This window comes from Dromaius novaehollandiae, chromosome 4 (assembly GCF_036370855.1).
Source record: "Dromaius novaehollandiae isolate bDroNov1 chromosome 4, bDroNov1.hap1, whole genome shotgun sequence".
In the NCBI taxonomy this organism is placed as follows: Eukaryota; Metazoa; Chordata; class Aves; order Casuariiformes; family Dromaiidae; genus Dromaius; species Dromaius novaehollandiae.
In genome coordinates this window covers 42,628,321-42,648,450 of record NC_088101.1, presented here as the reverse complement: position 1 = coordinate 42,648,450, position 20,130 = coordinate 42,628,321, and the positions used below count along the sequence as shown (strand labels likewise).

Genomic DNA, 20,130 nt, shown 5'->3' with positions numbered 1-20,130 from the left:
GGTCATTTCCTGCCCTTCATCTTGACTCTTTAGACAATTGGCTAAAAGATTTCAATTTAAGGTGATACTTTAGCAGGGAAATTTGGGGTGGGGAAAGAGGAAATATACACGATGCACTTATCTAATTAAGAATAATTTTCTGTATGAATTATAACTGTCCACTAAAATCTAAACAACTGTCCACTAAAATCTAAACAGCTTTCAGATTTAATACACTCTTTTCAAAGTCTCCAGTAACATTTTATTTTCCACAATATCTTTTAGCAAATGACTAGAGAAATGTAGCAAAAACAGTTTGAATCATGCCTGCTGTTTCAGTGAGGATTTTTTGGTGAAAGATGCATTTAGCAAAAATCAATATATAAAAAATGCCCCAATCCTAGACATTTGGGATAAGTGCCAAAACAGCTTATATTTATAGGTGAAGTGGAAGATATTTTGCATTGCTTAAGGATGAATTTCCTTTCTTCAGTCTGTTGAACAGTTTATGTAGAAGATGTGGATCCCTCCCCCCCCCCCTTTTAAGTATTTACCCAAACTTACTCCTCCTCTTTTAAAAACCTTGCATATGGAATAGTTGTGCTGGTGCTACACCACGTTCTTTTTCCATAATCATTTAAAGTAGTCCTAATATGGTAACGTACTATTTAACCTCAGATGAACCACCTTGTTTAAGTATGATACATAGTTACTAGTTTCACACAAGTTAGGCGGGATACATTACAAATTAGTCACGCAACAAGTGAAGGAACATGTTATTTACAGCACTTCTCTCAGTTTAGGTTTTAGTGTAAGAAGGAGTTGTGTTGGGGAAGACACAGTTCTCCATATCGGATCACTGCACAGAAAGATTACCATTCTTTTAGAAAGTAGTTCTACATAGTGCTGTATGAAAAGTAAAACAACATTAAATGCATTTTTACTGCAAACATGGAACTCCATAGACTGCCGGGCTTAGTGAGGGACATTATACTGAATTTTTCCAAAGCTGGAAGCATTTTTCACCATTGTTGTTGCTAGAAAGAAATACCAATCAACCACAACACACACACACACACACACACACACACACACACCTGACAGAGGCTAACACAAGAAGCTCTATACCAAGTTTAAGTCACCACAAATTGCACACATCAGCTTGCCACAAACATCAAGAACAGCCTATTAAATCAGTGTTTCAGAACTCAAACAACGCTCATAAGTTTGGATACTAAATTCACTGCTCATTGCCTTATCTATAAGTCAGAAGTTTGGGAACTAAGTTTTGGAGAGTGTCTCGGTGCTAATGCAAAAGCCAAAACCAACATGCTTGAAGTTGTATCACGAACAGCACAGAGATGGTGCTTTCAGCTGCTAGCCCCAGAAGCAGAGTTCCTTGATAGCAAAGAGAAGAAATCAAGACTCATAACTGTACTGAAAAGTTAAATCCATGTATTTAATTGAATTTTACAAATAAGAGGGGGTATTGACGTGTATTTTAAAACTAGGACTTTAAAAAGTGCAAAAAGATAAGCTCCCCAGATCCATAACCCAGTCTTTTCTCAACACAGAAATCCTTGCTTAGTCCTAATCAACTTTCCCCACTCTGTCCCACAAGAACTATTCTCCTTAATCCCAGTAGCTTCTAACAGCCAGGAGATCTCAGTTTATCAAAATTAAGTCAAATGTTTTGCAGAAGTTGTTTCATAATAATATATCTTGACAGTTTCAAAGAACAGAAGGTGTAGCTGTTAATTTAACATTCTTGGGGGGGGGGGGGGGGGGGGGGAGACAGAGTTCGGTCTTTTCAAAAACACTTCCAAAAACCAACTTCCAGTTTTCGCTGGAGCCAAACAGGTTGAGCCAAACAGCAGCAGCCTGATGGGAGCAAGCAGCACTCGTTCCAGCACCTCTGCCGAGCGCAGAGGAGTGGGCCACACGGCCGGCGGCGCCGCTCCACCTCCTCCCGCGTTCAGCGCGGGTCTCAGCCAATGCATCATTCACATGTCACTTGTTCCAGCAGCACCATGTGACTGGGCCAGCTTCCAGGAACACTGCTACTAAATACAGACACCGCCAAGGCACGTCTGAGAATTGCGTATGCCAGAAAATGAGATGAATAAAAATCTCTTATCCTACCAGCTTTACCATCTATGCTTTTACCACCTTCTCTTGAACAGGAGAATGAAGAACAACATATTGCACTTTTGAAGAAGAATTTTGAGTGATATAATGGAAGGCAGAATCTGGTATTTATAATACTGCATCAATTCTTGTTGCATTTCAATGCTATACTAAAGTACTGACTGATCTCAGACCTTAAAAGCTCCTACATAAATCAGCAGGCCAGCACAGACATCACCACCACACCTTAGAGGCGGTATCCTAAGGCATGGGTTTGGTTGCTTGCTCTTTCCTGTTTCTTCTCCCTCTTCCGTAAAGCCCTGGTTTTGTGTTTTGTTTTCTTTAAGAAAGAAAAAACCTACCTCTGTATGCAGCCTTCAAGCCCCTGTTCAAAGGAGGAGTTTCAGAATATGAAAAAATAAACAGAACTGAGTAAGAAACATCATTATTTATTAGACATAAGTAAATATATCTTGACGTCAACTGACAGAGATACAAAGCACAAAAAGCCCCCAAACAACCCCTGATTTTTTTCTAGTTAGCTGAAACACAAAGCTGTGTGGCTTCAAACAGAAAACCTTCACTCAAAGTAATTAAAAGTGTCCGCATATCAATAGTAATGTTCTTTGCAAATTTCTTCCGCTTTTGTTATGAAAGGGCTAGGTTCACAAGAAGGCTTCGTAAAGTTCAGAAGATGTGGCACTCACTCTCACACCTTACAGCTGAGTAGGTTAGGGTACTCTCCAGGGCTACAGAAACCATTTCAAATCCCCTCCTCTTCCCTGTTCTGAACACCCACTCCCAGCTCGCGAGAGAACGCTCTGAAGCGGGGATAGATCCAAGCTCTGCCTAGAACCCCATTCCATTCTTCCAGGGGAAACAGCTTCTGAAGGAATCAATAGTTTCTATCAATCCAAAAGTAAAATTTCAATAGTACATTCTTTTTTTCCTCTCTCTCTGAGACACACACACACACACACACACACACACACACACACACACAATTACCTGGTTACCTTGTTCTAGATGTATCCTCCCAAAATTCAAGGTGCTGTTTAGGATCTACTTCGAAAACAGATCTTATAATCCACTTTAAAAAGATCAAGCTGTTAAAATCCAAATTATTATATGCAGCACCATGGTTTATGGTTCTGAATTTTTATTTTAATAGAGTAACACCTCTAATTCATAAAACCAAAGACATCACTTGTGGCTATCTGGCACTATTGAGGGCTAAAACAGTCCAAATAATTTGTTGATCAACTTAAAAAAAAAAAAAAAGAAAAGAAAAGAAGATAATTGGTGAGCCCTCTGTAAATAGTTACATTAAACTCTTGCAAGAACAACATGTTTTTGATTCTTTTAAAATAGAGAATAAAGAGATAACTGAAAAGTTAGACTGCAATAATATGTTGACCGAAGAAAAACTAAATATGCTGAATATTTATGAAAACTTACCGATTTACCCAACTGGCAAGAGAATATGAAAGAACACATACACAAGAAGCCATACTTGATCACCCCAAAATTGCTACAGCATCAACAGCAAAGTCCATCGCCTCTGTCTAGATGAATACCAGGAAATCCTAACTTAGATTGAATGAAGCGATAACTGAAGACGGATATAACGTCAACTCCGGCATTTTTCATTAGTTATAGATAAAAACGTGTTTTGTTCCCCTTGTTGTTATGTTTGTGTATTCCATCCAAAATGTTTTCCTTAACCCTCTATTGTAGGCAGTGCTGAAGGTAGCTTTCCAGTAACTGGTACTGAATCTTGAAGGCTTATATACTTTTATTTTCAAGTTTCACTGCAAAGGAAAGGAGGAACCAGGTCTTACAACCCTGCATAGATGAACAGGGTAGTTAAATCACTCATACTATAATATCTCAAAACCAACCAACCAAACCATAGTTCTACAACTGACTGACTGACACAGCCAAAACTAACCTTACTGTAAGGGACTGTATGCAGGAGACTTACGTTCTGTTTACCACCAATTACGCAGGACTCTGAATGTATAAGTAGCCATTTAGTTATGAAAGAGACTCTTGCTTAAAGCAGGCCAACTGCTCTAACTACTTTCATAGGGTCCTAAACATTTTCTTAAAGCATACATATATATATAGATACAGATATGTACACACACTTTATCTGTATTTTACACAGATAAGACTTAAAATTTATACAGTCAGGCTTATACAGGAAGTTATCCAGACATAGTAATGTGCTAAAATTTGGGTGGCAAGTAGAAATCTTTGCTAATCACCAAACACCTAAACCAAAATTGCAGAAACGGGCCAGGTGCAACCTTGTCATAAAATAGAAAAATGCTTCACACATTGGAGATTTGGCAATAGAACCAAAATATTACATTAAATATCAGTAAGTTTATACAGCAATTACCTATTTAGACACATTAGAAACCTCTCTCCTTGTGGGAAGGTAAGAAACAGTCAAGCTCCTTGTGTTCTCCAATAAAATACTGTATAAGAAAGTACTTCATTACTAACAAATGGGCCTAACTTTTTCCCAAGTTGAAATCTAGCAGGACAGACTAACCAGAAGCCTTCTTAACAGTCACAGATTCAGGACATCCTAATTAAAAAAGAAAAAAACCTCTCACCTTTTCTGGTCAAGACAGGGCCCAGTGATACAACCCTAATGAAGTCTACTCTGTAGCCAACTTTTAGTGCTTCAGTAATGCAAATGCCACTGTTTCAGATTTCTAGTTCACATGCCAACACCACACTTGAACACAAATATGCAATTACTCCTTTAAGCAGTAACCAAAGTTTAATTCAGAGGTTCAGGTTATCTTTGACATTCCACCCAAGTGCTTTTTACTTAAGACAGACAAAGAAATGCAGCAAATGTAGCATCAACTGTGTATGCAGGTTCATAGAAGTGACTGAATGTTAAAAAAAAGCCCACTATGAACTAAAATATTGTACTTCCATTTTCTTCTCCACTGCAAACTTACCTGTGGGCACATTATACAGTCCAGCTATACATAGCCATTTCAGAATTATCAAGTGCCACTGTAAAAATGGCATTAAAAAAGCTTTTTAAAATACACATTATTTTTCTACTTCCATTCAAAAGCATTCCCAAACATATTCCCGTATGCAAGACTGAACAGAGGGAGTTCTGAGCACAAGTTTAGTACCCAAATTGTTCCTGAACTAAACAGTAGTCTGATAAAGTCCACGGGGGTGACACTTATATCCTCAACTGTCCCAAAAACTGAAGTCATCAAGTATTATTCAGTCACTCTGGAATTTGGAATCATGAGTGAATTTTTTTTTTAGTGCCTAGTAAGCATGCAATATATATCCACAGCCAGACATTATACATCATATGTTGATAATCAGACAGGGTTAGTTTTTCCTACTCTTTACCTTGCTGTGATTTAGAAACTCTTTTAATGGTTGGTAAGGCAGACTTTGGCACTCCTAAAGCTGTTTCAGCTCACTACCATGTAAGCTCAACTTCCTCCAGGCAAAAAGCCAAGATCAAGTAAAAGCACAGATATATGCCACTGCAGTTGTCTGCCAAGTGAACCAAAGTCACCACCAATTCCCAACTCTTTATTACAGCCCTCTCAACAGAGCTGAGGACTAGAACATACGAGCCCTCCTCAGCCACTTCCGTGTAAAGTCCAGTAGCTCAACATGAAGAGGTTATACCACTGACCTCTACATGGATGTAACTGAGGGCAGCTTCGGCACACTATCAACTCTGCTGTGGAAGTGATAATCTCCAGCAAAGAATCAATCCCCACACAGCATGCGAGAAGGTCGTAGCATCTTAAACCACTGTAGCAATCTGCCAAAAACTGAGCTTTAAGACATAGCTTCAGAACAGACATGAACTCTTCCTGTTGCTGTTCAGCTGGGCAGAGTGGTTTCAGCTTCTAACTTGCCTCTTCCTTGTGCCTGCACCAGGGGTTACTAACCCCCCTTTCTCACAGCTTAAGAATTAACTGCCCAGCTTGTTTAAATCAGTTCTGTTAAACAAGCCAGGATTTCAGAAACAAAAGGTCTACAACTCTTCCTATAGGAGATTTTTTTTTCTTTTTAAAGCACAAGTGCAAGTTAGAGAGTTAAACGTGAAGATGTTACAAAATGGTCCTTTTGTGTGAATGTGAAAGGAAAGGCAAAGGTGGCAGATACAGGTGCTCGAGTGATCAGCAAAAGCTGGGTCACTTCCTATGTCCATGCCTCCAGGTAACACAGAAATGTCTGATCATTAAGATGTAGATTAAATCATCCCTGTTGACAGTTACAAAGGTTTATGAAAAATGTGCTTTTCCAGACCAGACAAGGCTTTAATATTATGACATTATATTAACTTCTGTAAAGTGATCCACATGCAGTGAAAGAATAATTCAAGAATAACCCACTTAGAACTACACATTCAAGAGTTTGTAAGTCATTCTCTCATGGGTTTCCTTGGAAGAGATTATCTAATGCACTCTACTTAGTTTTCCTGGATCCCTGGAGCTGTACACTCACATACCTAGCCCCAAAAGCTGACACATTTCAGGTGTTAGATAATATCCAAATTCCGAATTCAGTGCAAAGACTCCTAACAGAAATCCTGAGCACCAGGTTGATTCAAGCCACTTTTTTCTTTGATAAAACAGTCAGCAGACTTGATAATAAAAGCCAGGTGTGATTATGAAAGAAACCTTCAGACTGCACTATAAAGTACTATACTATAGTAAACTGTTCAGACTTCTAATTTGAAAGTGCGAACATCAAATTGAGCCTGTTAGCACCCTTATTAGAACGGTAAATAAATACTGACAGCTTGTTTACTTAATATGGCTGATTTCTTTAGCACATGCGAAAATTGACTGAGCACCTTGGAGGAGAGAAGTTGAACTGTAATACATTCAAGTGAGAACACACTGCAGAGAAAGCTCCAAACTGGTTTAGTAATTACATCACACAGAGTTGAAGTTTCATTTCAGTGAAATCTATGAAAGAAAAAAATCACGACCTAGTTTTAACAGCAGTAAATGTGATGTAAAACTCATCATGTCCATATAATCAATGCAATCATAAGAATTTTACCCATACCCTGGAAGCACGCTGACTGGTAAAACAGAAATATTGTGGCTGTTTATTATGTAAAAGCACCAGAAAGCACCAGTACTTGCCCTAAGTGTAATTGGGAAGGCACAGGCATTACAAATGAAGCTACTATGCTAGGCCTCTCAGGGCCTCAGCAGGATTCTTTGCAATCTGTGCTAAAGCTTGTATTGTGACCCAGATCTTGTATATGAAAACATGACATTGCTGTGATATCTGAGCAACAGACACATACAGATGGGGCGATGCAAGAGATGGAAGCACTGTTAGAGGAGGAGAAAGTAGAATAGAGAACAACCTGAGCCTGAAGAGTAAGAACGAGAAGCAGAACACACAGAAGAGATGATTCATGACAGGCAAACGAAGGTGAACAGCCATGTTCAGCTTGTTTGCCAGAGCAGTAGTAATCAGACACTTTATCACAGGAAGGGCGTGGGAAGGTGTAGACAGACACATCTTCTGTCTGCATAGAAGAAATGTCCAAATCAGAGTCCCCCTTTTCTCACTTCTTCTCTCTAGTAAGGCTGTTCACCACCACCCAATAGAATCAAACTCCTCATCTTTCACCTAAGAAATGGAAACCTTCACATAGCAAATACTGACAATTAGGATACTCTAAAAACATTCTCCTTATAGCTCTTTGTCTAAGTGACACATTACAGTTATAGATGAAGTTGTCTTAATCAAGGATGTGCTTAGTAGAAACAACTGTTGAAAATATAAGATGTTGCACATGGCTCTAAAACCAAATCTTCCCTTCAGAACCTACCCCTGAACACCAGTAAAGTGAAAAGTAGCTCGTGGACAAGAGCAAATGATTGTTACTGTCAAAAAGAATAGCTAAAGGAGCAGCTATCTCACTAAGGTTTGTGGCACACGTAGCCAGTATACATCCAAGGAATTCTCTTTGCAAAGAAAAGTCCTCAGCAGCTTCACTGTAGCAGCCTTCTGGCTTCCAAATGCCACAGGAAAGAATACTGAAAGGCCAGAACAAGAAATAAACTGCTTTTGTGAAAATAACTACTACATTTTCTGGCCCCTTCTCACACAGCTATTTAGCAATGTTTGTTCACACAGGGCTTTCAGTCTGCTGTTACTCACTGCTAGAACCAAAACTGCAGTGAAAGGCCACTACCACGCACATCTACATCCCACTATGTCACAGCAGGATAACATCATGACTAATGACCACAACATTTCTGTCAAACCTCTGCCATCTTCCCTCCTGCTCAAGTTTTAATAAAGCTATTCTGCTACTTCAACTAAGTTTACATAAAAGTCTAGTGAAGTCAGCCTCTACTGGCAAGAAGGCTCTGCATCAGCTTTTAAGAAGTTTCTCTATTAATTCATCTATTATGAAAGAATATCCACATTCTTCAAGCCCAAAGCAGCTTTATTTTCTCACTCAAATTGATTCATTTATACCAACAGGCAAGCATTTGCTTGCAGTATTAGCATCATTGCTTTAGATTGTAATGTGTTCTCTTTACAGACATGCTACTGATAAGCGTAGATAGCTCCAAAGCCTTCTGTGGCTACAATACCCTGAATCACTTTATCCTGAGCATAGTATGCGGCAGAGTACTCAGCTACTCAATCTTAGGTATGTGAATAGCAAAAGTACCCTAAGAATATGGTATCAACTACCTGCTATCCAATTACACATCAAGTTTTTAAGAGTCAGGTGTGTGTAGAAACACACAACTAGCTGGTTAGGCAACATAAATAAGTTACTTGTAAAACAGAAATAGGACCACTGGCAAAACAACTTGACAAGCCAGACGAAATGCATCCTTTCGTGGAAGTAAATGAAATAACCAAGGTCCCTCCTGGAATGTCAGTAGCCTATACATTTTCAAACAGCTTTTTAGGTGCCTGAGGTAAAAAAAAACAGTAAGGATCTCTTCCTGCAACCTTAAAAGAGGATGAGTTTATATCATAGAAAGGCTAAAAGAAACCAAGGGGTTGTTCAGTGACAGAAGTGTGGAGGAGGAGGGGGAAATCCAAACAATTTAAGAGGGAGAAGAACAGTCTTTATTCCTGCAAAGCTCAAAAGCCAAAGGACTTGGGTTTTTGCTTGCTTTCCTTCAAGAGCCCCAGGCTGGAAGCCTAGTTTCCATGTCAAAAGACCATCCTTTCAGTCACTTCCTCACCAAGCTGTAGTCTTGAACGAGATTGTAATAAATCTCTTTCAGCGGAACTTACTTTTTAGCTTTCATTACTGAAGAAAGGCTAATGTCAGAGGTATAATACTGCATCTTAAGGCTCATCTTCAGCTGTCAGTAAAGAGGTATACAGTCAACACTTGCTGTTTAATGTTCCCTGCCCCCATGCTCAGAGCTGACTCTGGGCTTAATTTCCCTTCCTACAGCATATAAAATAGTGATTTTGTGATTTTTTTTTTCCAAATATGTTTTAAAGGATTTACAACCAGATATGTAGAGGTATAATCCATGTGTGAAGATGTACATGGGTGCTTAGTAGCTTTACTGCTCTTTGAACGTCTGCAAAGCTGCAAGAAGCTCAAGAGAAACCCAGCTAGGCTACAAGAATTTACTGAAGATCGTTTCCTTTTAACAAAGATAAAACAAAATGACATGCAAGCAAACTCAAAGCTCACTACTGCTTTCTTTCCTTTTTCGGAGGGTGGAATATTGCCAGGCTGGTAATAAATGCTGTGAAATAAAGCTTAGTGAGTAGGATCTCACCAAGCATTTTAGCACTATGACCAAAGGAATTACTAGTATCAACTGCCAAACAAATGATCTCATACAGCAAAGCTAACAAACTGTTACCAGATAGATATCCTGCAGTTACAACATGACATCCGTTCCATTATAGACACCAGAAGGAGCAACTGATACTTAAAGCTGAAGTAATAGCCTGTTTGCAAGTTTTAAACCTAGCTGAAGTACCAGAGTCTCACATTTTACAGAATTTATATGAAGTGAAATTGTTTCTTATTTTCAACATCCCTTTGCTATGCATACCAATATCAAAGAAACCTTAGCAGAGATTAGCATGCGGAAACAACACATTTAGCAGTGAAAGCCTGATCTTTCAAGAATTCTGAGGCATTTCTCTTCATTCTTACATGCCCTGGATATAGGTTCTTCATATACTAGTTTCATCCCTTGTTAGGAGATTTGTAAAATCTTAGCCCTCAGTTTAAGGAGAATGTCAATCTTTTACACTGAGAAGTACAGCAAGGCATTCATGTGAAATCTCATTCTAGAATCAGATAAGAACAATTACAGATGAACTGCTGTAAATTGAAGTACAATCAAGCCACCTGCAACCCATATTCATTTCTTTAAAGCCATTCCCCAGTATCTTACTCAAATATTCAGTTACCACCAGAAATATTCTAGTTTTGAAACACTAGGCACTTATTAAATATCCTGCTTCATCCCTAAAACTTAAAATTCTGGGAGAGAGGGATGTTTTGTTTTTGCAGTAGTAACTGGCTTTTTGCTGGGCACATGACCCTTGTAGCACTCCAAAATATGTACTAAAATACACTAACTCAGTCTTCTAAGGGAAGTAACAGTTGATAAGGGAATAAAAAAATATTTTAAGGGAATCTTAGCTAAACATAAATACTCATTTCTCACATGTGAAGTAATTAGGGTTTCTCAGAGTTAGCGGTAAAAAGAAAGATAATAAGGTACAGTCAAAAACGTCTTTGCTGAAATGTATGCATATACATTTTATTTAAGAGAAGCAGAAAGCAGTAGTAATAAAAATCAGAAGCTGAAGATCTGTGCACAAAACTGTTTTAAAAATACAGTAGTACATCACAAATACCTGTCTGTTCCCCAGCTCATTTCTGATTTCTCTTTTTAGAAAGAATTAAAAAATTCTACAAATCTAAATACTACCCTTCTACCATCAAATTCAAAACCAATATTTCCATTATTTTGCAGGGAGGCACAGGCCAGTAGAAAGTCCCACTACCCTAATAGCTCGATATTAACATCTATATCTCATGTTTACTCTCTCCTCACCCAGCAAGTAAGGGTTGTGTTTGCATCAGCATACAGTGCGGACAAGATCCACAGAGTGAATTAGCTGGTGCTGAGGACCCGACACCCACACTACATCTTTTGACCAGTTCTAGTCTGGTCCCAAGGACTGCATGCCCGTTAGCGGTTGGAGCACACATCCTAATTTTGTTTAATCCAAAGGAATCCAGTCTGCACACTGAAGCCACTTGGCTCTGCAAGCCTAAGTGGAGACAATTGGGAGGGGTGGGGTTTTTTTTTGGGGGGGGGGGTTGTTTTTTATTTTTGGGTTTTTTTGGTGTTTTTTTTGAAAAGTGCACTCCTCATCCAAATTAAAATGCTGATGCACCCAGGAAACCATTCCCTGTGGCTCCACATTCAGCTATATGCACCATATCTCTTTTTTTTCTACGAGCCTGTGCCAGCTTGTCCTGGTAAGCAGCATGGAATTTGAAGCTTGCTTTTCTCTTCAGAATCAAAGCAAGGAAGCAGCTGTGATATTTGGTCACATTTTAGCTTTAGTTAAAGGAGAGCAGGACAATGGAACAAACACAAACAGAACTCAAGTTACAGGCGAGTCTCAAGCCTAGTTAGGTACCCTCTGCAACACAACTTCTAGACAAGAGGTCAGAACATTAAAAAGCAAAGCTTCCCAACTGTATATTTGGGGGGGGAAAAAAAAAGTCTTCAAAATAAATTAGAGGAAGTAATATCTAATAGACACATCTTCAGTGATTTTGTTACAGCTTTGGGGGAGGTGGTGTGTAAGAAGACACACAGGCTTCCAAGAGTTTCATAACAATTCAAGGTGCAGGGATACATATTAGCAATGGTCTCACAGGGCTGCTTAAGAGAGCCATAAGCAGCAAGATAGATACTGAACACGAAGGGACCTCACTAACCAAAGCATAGAGAAGGAATAAAAATAGCTAAAAATCTTTAAAAATAAAAGCTTGCCATTAGACCAAAGAATGATCCCACTACTCTGCTTCTAACAGTGACCAGCAGTACACGCTTAATATAGAGGTTAGTGAGGGAGTCTTTCCCTTTACTTAGGTCCAATCACGTATTTCCATTTAAACAGAGACTACTATTCAACAGAAAGCCTATTAGAAAGTTGTAGTATAGCTTCTAAGACCCAATAAGTATGCTTCTGCAAGTCACTAAAAGATCACTGGAAAGAAAGTCTTGCAGAACATTTAAAAGTTATAAAGAAAAGAAACTTAATGAAATATTAAAAGAAAAAAAACCCCCTCACATCCAAAATTCTAATTACTTTATTAACCTCAAATATACAAAAACAAAACAGGGAAGGGGGACAGGATGGTGAATACAGAAAATAATCATTATTTAAAACAAAAATGGTTGTAATTAAGCAATGTTAAAAGTGTCACATCACTTAAATGCTATTCAAAATGAAAACCAAGTGCGCAATATCAAACTTAAGAAATAGGGGGAAGTTTAAAAAAATAGGCCCCAATGTCCCAAAATACTCCAGATAGAGCAATTTTATTGACATTAAATGGGACACACATTGTACACAGGATCTGCCTGCATGGAGCTCCTCAAAGAATCCAAGAACCTTAAAGCTAAAATTAACAGCATTAATCTGTTTTTGCATCTCTGATACAAAGTACTTTGAAAAGATTTTAAGTATAAGGCAAAATACTAAGTGACTCAGAAATTGCCACTCAGTTTAAATGTAGAAAAAAGTTTTGTTCTCTTTCAAGCTAAGAAGATCCTTAATTCCTAATGTGGATGAATGCTACAAAGAATAACTAGCAAATATAGTATATAGATGCTAGTCACCCCAAATTCACCAGCCTTGCTGTCTAATATGAATGCAGCACCAGTGCTGTACCCTATCACTTTTAGGGGAATCACCATATAACCCAAACATCCTAATCTTTTACCATGATCTTGCAACTTTGGCCATGTGTATGGCTACAGTCCACAGAGATCGTCTTTGAAACCAAAGTGGCTCTGCGATGGTGATCTTTCATACTTGCACTATGGCACTTGCTCAATAGATAAAAGGCATTTTCTGCCTTCCCTTAGCATTCCTAATGGTTTCAGCAGGGAAAGTCCAGACTCCAATTCAATCCCATATATTATCTGGTCACAAGACCAGTCAACTCATGCCGAGCAGCAAGACGACGACACAGAGGTTATCGGACGTGCTTGTGATAGGCACTCTTCTCACCAGGACTGCTTGGTCTTGTGAGCAGAACCAATGCTAAGCAGTAACACAGCTCCAAACCACTGACCTGAGCAAAAGGCTGTCCCTGAAGGTTTAGAAAACAGCAATAACCCAATGCCAGACAGAGATTACGTAAGTAATGAAGTAATAATAGCTGATTATTTTCTCCTGTGAGGATTTGTGACATCACAAGCAAAGAGCAGTGGAAGGCACCTAACCCTCAGTGGGTCATCAGATTATAAGCGTTTATTCAGGTCACAACAATTAAACCATTTTTAATTTTCCTACGACGAAGAGGCTTGAACACGCGTTATCGTAGTAACCGCGTACAAATATTAAGGAAGCAAGCCAGGCTCGGTATTCCTCGTCCCGTATTCCCGCGGGGCCGAGAGGCCAGACCTGCACGGCTCGGGAGCGTGAGACTTCCAGCTCGGCTATAAAATGGCTGAGATCAAACAAGAGGGAAAAAAAGGGGGGGTGGCGGGAGCCACGCCGGGGCAGCAGCGCCGCCCGGCCGCCCCCTCCCTCCCTCGGGGCGGGCTCCCCCTGCCGACATTTGGGCGGGAGGGACACCCGCCGGGGGCCGCGGCGCACCTGAGCCGAGGCGCCCGAGGACGCGCCGCGAGCCAACGGTTTCCTCCTCCCCGCCCGCCCCCAACGGCCGCCCCGCGGGGAGCCGCTCGGGGGGGGGGGGGGGGGGCGCCCCAGGCCCTTCTCCCGCCCCCCGGCCGCGGCGCTCACCTGAAGGCGGGCCCCTCCCCCGGGGCCCTGCCGTGCGGAGCCGCGGCGCTGCCGCCCCTTTTGTTGAAGAGCTTCTGGAGCAGGGTGGGGGCCATGCTGCCGCCCTGCCCCCCGCCGCCCCGGCCCCGCGGCGCCTCACGCAGTGGCTCAGTTGGCGGCGAGAGGCGGCGGCGGCGGCCGTGGCAGCATCCCCGCCGCCGCGGAGCCGCCCAGCATCGCGCGCAGCAGGCGAGGGGAGCGCCGGCCGGCCGGCTCGCTCAGCCGCGCCGCTACCGGCGGCCGCCAGTCACCTGACCGAGGGGCCGGGGCCGGGGCCGGGGCCGGGGCCGGGGCCGCCCGGCGGCGCTGACAGCTCCCGCCCTCCCTCCCACGGGTCGCGCCGCGCCGCCAGCAGCCGCGCGACAGGCACGGGAACGCGACCACGCCGCGCCCCTCCGGCGCTCCCCATTGGCTACGCGGCGCCCCGGGCCCCTCCCCCAGCACGTGGTAAAGCGCCCGGAGCCAGCCTTAAAGGGGCAGGAGCCCCGCGCCTCGCGCTGGGCGCCGCGGCCGTTGGGGCCGTTGTGGGCGACGACACCCACACCCACACCCACACCCACACCCACACCCACACCCACACCCACACCCACACCCACACCCACACCCACACCCACACCCACACCCACACCCACACCCTGCGTGTCTTCGTGGGTATCTGGCTGCTGGGAGAGACAAAGCCGTGTATATATGTGTATATTTAGACATCTAATAATGTGGTGTGTATGCCTGTATGTGTATTTATATGTGTGTATGTGTGTGCCTACATATAGCATCTTATATATACAGAATAATATATGTATGTATACGTGTATATACATATGTAATGCACACATTCCTATGTGTATTTTTATATATATATTCTCCACATGCACACATGTAAAGCATCTATTTGTTTCCTTTCCTGAGCTCCAGCAACTTTATCTCCTAGTAAAGGAAACCTCTGGACACTCTTGCACAAGATAAACCATTACATAATAGTGGGTCTTTTTTTTTTTTTATGGGCTGATACTGAAATATTACTGCTACAGTAGACTGAGTTTTGCCTTCTCTGTCAAACCAGCCAAATCCATGATCAAAAAAAAAAAAAAATCTATTGGGCTGCTGGAAAACTTGTGTCCCTCACCTTGCCACTGGTCTTTGCTACATACACAAATCACAGATCTGGAAAAGCTTCAATCTAATTTCTTCTAGACTTGTCTCTATAACAGAGAGCTCCTTGACATAAAATTGTAAAAGTATTCTGATTCCTTTCAAGAATCTGAACTTTGATTTCAATCTTTGGCTATGCAAACAAGTGCATTTTTGCATTAAGGTAGTCCTGCTGGGACATTGCAGGGCTGGAGCCTTATTTTGCTCACTTCTCTCTAATTGCTTTATTGCACTCACAAATTAATTAGACAATACTATAGTATTTGGGCACTGTTTGGAGCTTGTTTTTCTTTGTTTAATTTGGGGAGAAAGGTTGTGTTTTTGCACACCAGCAGGATCATATTTTCATACGTCCATCAAGAGAACATGAATCTGAACACTCATTTTCAACCAGCTAGGGAGTTGCATGGTGAGGTGCAGCAAACACAGAATCATGATATCTTCCCTCTCTTTTTCAGGAAACCTACAAAATCACTGGAGGCTCTTGAAATACACAGGACATGAAATTCCAGTGACAAGTCTTGCATCTTCTCGTGCTGCACACACTTAGTGTACAAGAGGCACAAATTCGAGCCTTGGCTGCTTTGCAAAGAGGGGAAGAGACCTGGAAAAAGAATAAGATAGCAATAGATTTTTTTTTTTTTGAAGAGGAACAAAGGATACTACTCCCAGGTTTTTTGAACTCCCAGGTTGCTAAGCGCTATCTGACAGCAAGATGCAAATCAGTGTCCTTTTTCAGATGTGACAGAAGAGGTACAGGATATGCTGGCTTTTTGGACCCAGCTTTTCTCTGGCTGGAGACGCTGATTTCTCTTTAAAATAAAAATCAAAGATTGAACACCTACTGGCCTGAGAGTTTGATCAGTAGATCTCCATGTAACACAAGACTGAATCTCGTAATGCTCTGGTGACCTTGTCTAAAAGTCTCTTCTTGGGAGGGATCACCGTTTTGAAAGGTCTCAGCCACTTCATCTGAAATTCTCACTGAATATCCAATGTAAATCTTTGAGCACGAATATTCTCGCTGCTTCTGATGCTTCATTTCTACCATCATCACCATATGCCCCCTGCTTATTATAGTCAATCCATTGAATCAAGGGCGAAGGACAGAAAAATGATGCAATGATGGTTAGCAAAGTGGGGTAGTCTGATGATCGTATATTGAAAGAGAAGTGAATAGCAGGGTGCGACTGGTCAAAATGAAGGACATCATAGTTGGCAGGGTAGTCAATCTGAATGAGAAACTAGGCATCCAGCTCCAGAAATGAGTGCTGGACTGTACTTCCTGCAGAAGTCTTAAGAAACGTAATGTTGTAAATACTGTGGCTGCTACTCTAGGGCTATGCCGGCATTAACAAGTAGTGCTGACAGCTGCAGGCAGAATTGCAGACTGAACCTGTTGGCTAAGAGACCTCAATATCCATACCGTACACATTTTACAGGCTTTTATTTTGGACTAGTTGTAATCTGGTCCTGAGCACAGGATAATTATCAGTGGCTGGAGCATACTGAGTGTGTTCCTGAAACACATCTGATTTAGCTTCAACTGCAAATAATCCAGCTTGTGTGCTCGGACACCACTCCAAAATGTGAAGGAAGACAGTTACTGGGCTCAACTGGAAGATTCCCTTCAAAAATGCACTTCCGATCTGAGCAAAAATGGTAAGGTAAATGCACCCTATAGGTTGCCTGATGCTCAGCCCAAAAGCAGTTCACAGTATTTTTTGTTTATGTGTGTAACTGTCAGTATGCTCTCAAGTTGCTAACAAAACATTAAGACACTGCTTCCTTTTAGAAGCATATTATTTCTGAAGTTTATTCCTGAAAAATCATGGGGCAAGCACAGCATAATCAGCAGAGGACTATGAAGCAACTTTCACAGTCAGTATGCACTATCCCATTCCAAATGGAGTTGGCTGTAAAGTACACCTGACAAAACAAGTGGGCTGATTTTTCACTATCCCATGTGTGCAAAATATGAGCAGGTGTAAAGAAAGCAAAGCCATACCAACTGTCAAGCAAACATCATTTACAGCAAGATGGTGCCTGTACAGCCCTCACTGTAAAAGGAAATACAACGTATAGAAGTATGCCATATAAACATCAAAACCTTATTTATAGTATGTACTAAAGGGCCAGACACTTTATGTACAGAGAGAGCTGTCAGTACATTAAAAGGATCATTTACATCCTAAAATAGCTGAATGCTTGATTAAGTGTTTCTGTGTTTCACGGAGCATAAATCTCTCCAAAAATTCTTTTCTGGAAAATGTAGGAACTAAGTTTTATAGCCAGGACAGGCTGGAATAAAAGCCAACTCTCCTAAGTCATACTTAGCCTCGCTACCACTTAGACCTAGATGAAACTTTTAGTTCCATTATGGCTGTTTCCTTTTCATTTTTTCCCAGTCTTGAATGCACAAGTCCAAGATCCTCCTAAACCTCTGTAGTGAGAACTAGGCTTTGCAGGAACCACAAAAAAAGAAGCCAGAAGCCGGAACATGTAAGCGCTGAAGATTTAACAAAAAAGTTAGTTAATCCAGGATGTCTGTTAAATACTTACTCCTTAATGTGCTGATGCATATTTTATAAAGTTGTATGAATTCATGTAAGTCTTGCTATGCTTTGTAGGGCATCAGCTACATTTTGGATTCTGTAAAATAAACAGAATCAGATTTTCTTGCTACTTCATACATGCTGAGTAGAACACGATATCAAGAAACATCTAGAATCAGTATATCTACACATTGTTATTATTTAGCATAGTAAGTCTAAATGACTTCCTATAAAGAACTTTAAAAACATATTATAAAATGTATTATACCTTGCAAACAGGGAGAGAAGCTGACAGCAACAGAGAGTTTGGGATTGCAGCCCCCTGCAAACTAGCTTACTCATCCTTCATTGAATGGAGTGTTATATAACTTGTGCTGTTGCTGCAGCAACTTTCCCCAGCCTCTGAATAATGACATAAAGGTGTTGCCTTAATATAGATAGGCAGTTTCACTGTCTTTTTACATAAAGGACAAAGTTAGTGAAAAACGAAAGATGTTTTAAAGGAAAATAATAACTTAAGATAATTGTTTTAGAATTATTGGTAAATATTAATGTATATAATGAAACGTTTATCTAAATGAAATGTTTATCTAATGGTAAGACTCAGACTAATTTTACTGGGTTGCCAAAGCTGTATGTGCAGGAAAATAAACACAGGAATTAAAATAAAAACAGTTTAACAAACAATTCAGCTATTGCTTATATCCAAGATGTATTGCTTTACAAATATTTACTAAATAAACTATTAGAAGTATCTAACTATAGGCAATAGTTGCATAACAGGAAATAGTTTTAAGTTACAAGATCACAAAGCATTACAGGATCACAAGTCAGTAATTTTACTACTTGAAAATAGAGAGTTCAAAGGACCTTTTAAAATGGCGCTGACTTTGAAAGGGTTTATTTATATATAAATTTAGCATATAACTTAGTGCATTAATTTGATCACAAAATCACTCAGTAAGTTCTTGAAAGAAGTCACGTTATACCCGTTTTTTACAATTGGTCAATTACTATAAATTGATACTTATAGTATATATACTATAATATATTACACTACTATAGTGCCTGGGAGATAACTTAATCTCCTTGCATATTTTCCAGTCTCTCCTAATGACATTGTGAAAATTGTTCAATTTCTCTCTTGCTGAGCTCACATCTTAAAATTAGCATAGTAATATTTATTTTCTCTTAATCTCTCCCTGTCTTGTCTGGTTAGATTGCAAGCTACTTGGGATAGGGATTGCCTTGTTCTTTGAACCTCTAAAGTACCTTGTGCTTAGGGACTTCCAAGCAACTATTGTAACATGAATTATTAGCCTAGAATCTAGTCTATTCCAACTTGGCCAGGAAAAAAACCTGCAGGGGCTGCACAAGTCTGCTCCTGGAAGAATACATCAATACCTTTTCCTGAGGGGAAGCTGCCAACAGCTCTCAAGGGGGAAAAAAAAACCCAACTAAAAGCACTTCACTCAGATGTCTGCTAAAGAAATCTCTTCTAGATCATACTCTCTTGGCTATCTTCTGTCCCACTGAGATCGTTTCTCCCACCCCACTGCATTTCACCTATGTTATGTGCAATGATAAAAAAAAATCTCCTTGGCCAATGACCATGGCCAAATGCATGGTGACTTATAGATGACTCTAAGCTCTGGTGGCCTTTGACATCATGGAGCATGCAAAATCCCTGACACAGCTGCATAACCTGGCTCAGAGAGAGAAATGCCTTCGTGTAGTTCCACCAATTCCTCACTAAGTGTTCCCAGATGGTAGCCAATGACTTTTCCTTCTGTTAAGGGTTCCCAGATGTGATATACAACAGCATTCAATGCTGATCACTTCTTCTATTCAACATCTGTATAGAGGCTGTGAAAATGATCACGATGCAGTATATAGACTGCAGTGTTATTAATATCAGTGCTACTTTATCTTTTCTTTCAATATGGGAATTACAACTGCCCTCTGATACTCCTAATATTGAAGACATACTGAGAGACAGATGAAAACCAGCTTGATGAAGTTCATGTCCAAAAATTCAAAGATGACATGAATTAGAGGAGAAAACCTTTGGAGGATACGATGAATCCTAAAATGAATGTGGAGTTTCTGTGATGCATTAGAGCAGCCCAGAGAGGGGCTTATTTTGGTTAGCAGTGCTTCCAGGACTGTTAAGATAGCAAAATAGTCGGAGCCCAGCACTCTTCGGCACTTTCTGCTTTTGCCTCAACAAATACCT

At 40.6% G+C, this 20,130-nt stretch overlaps 1 protein-coding gene across 3 annotated transcripts in view; it reads right to left on the bottom strand.

Annotated features, from left to right (window-relative positions):
• The window catches only part of FNIP2 (folliculin interacting protein 2), a 54,716-nt gene extending 40,122 nt beyond the window's left edge, over window positions 1-14,594 (bottom strand). For all 3 annotated transcript variants that reach the window (XM_026120161.2, XM_026120162.2, XM_064510902.1), the window contains exon 1: window positions 14,152-14,594. In XM_026120161.2, the coding sequence (XP_025975946.2) occupies window positions 14,152-14,246 (95 nt within the window). In that variant the 5' untranslated portion in view covers window positions 14,247-14,594. The remainder of the gene's footprint in view (window positions 1-14,151) is intronic.
• Window positions 14,595-20,130: the final 5,536 nt, after the last annotated feature.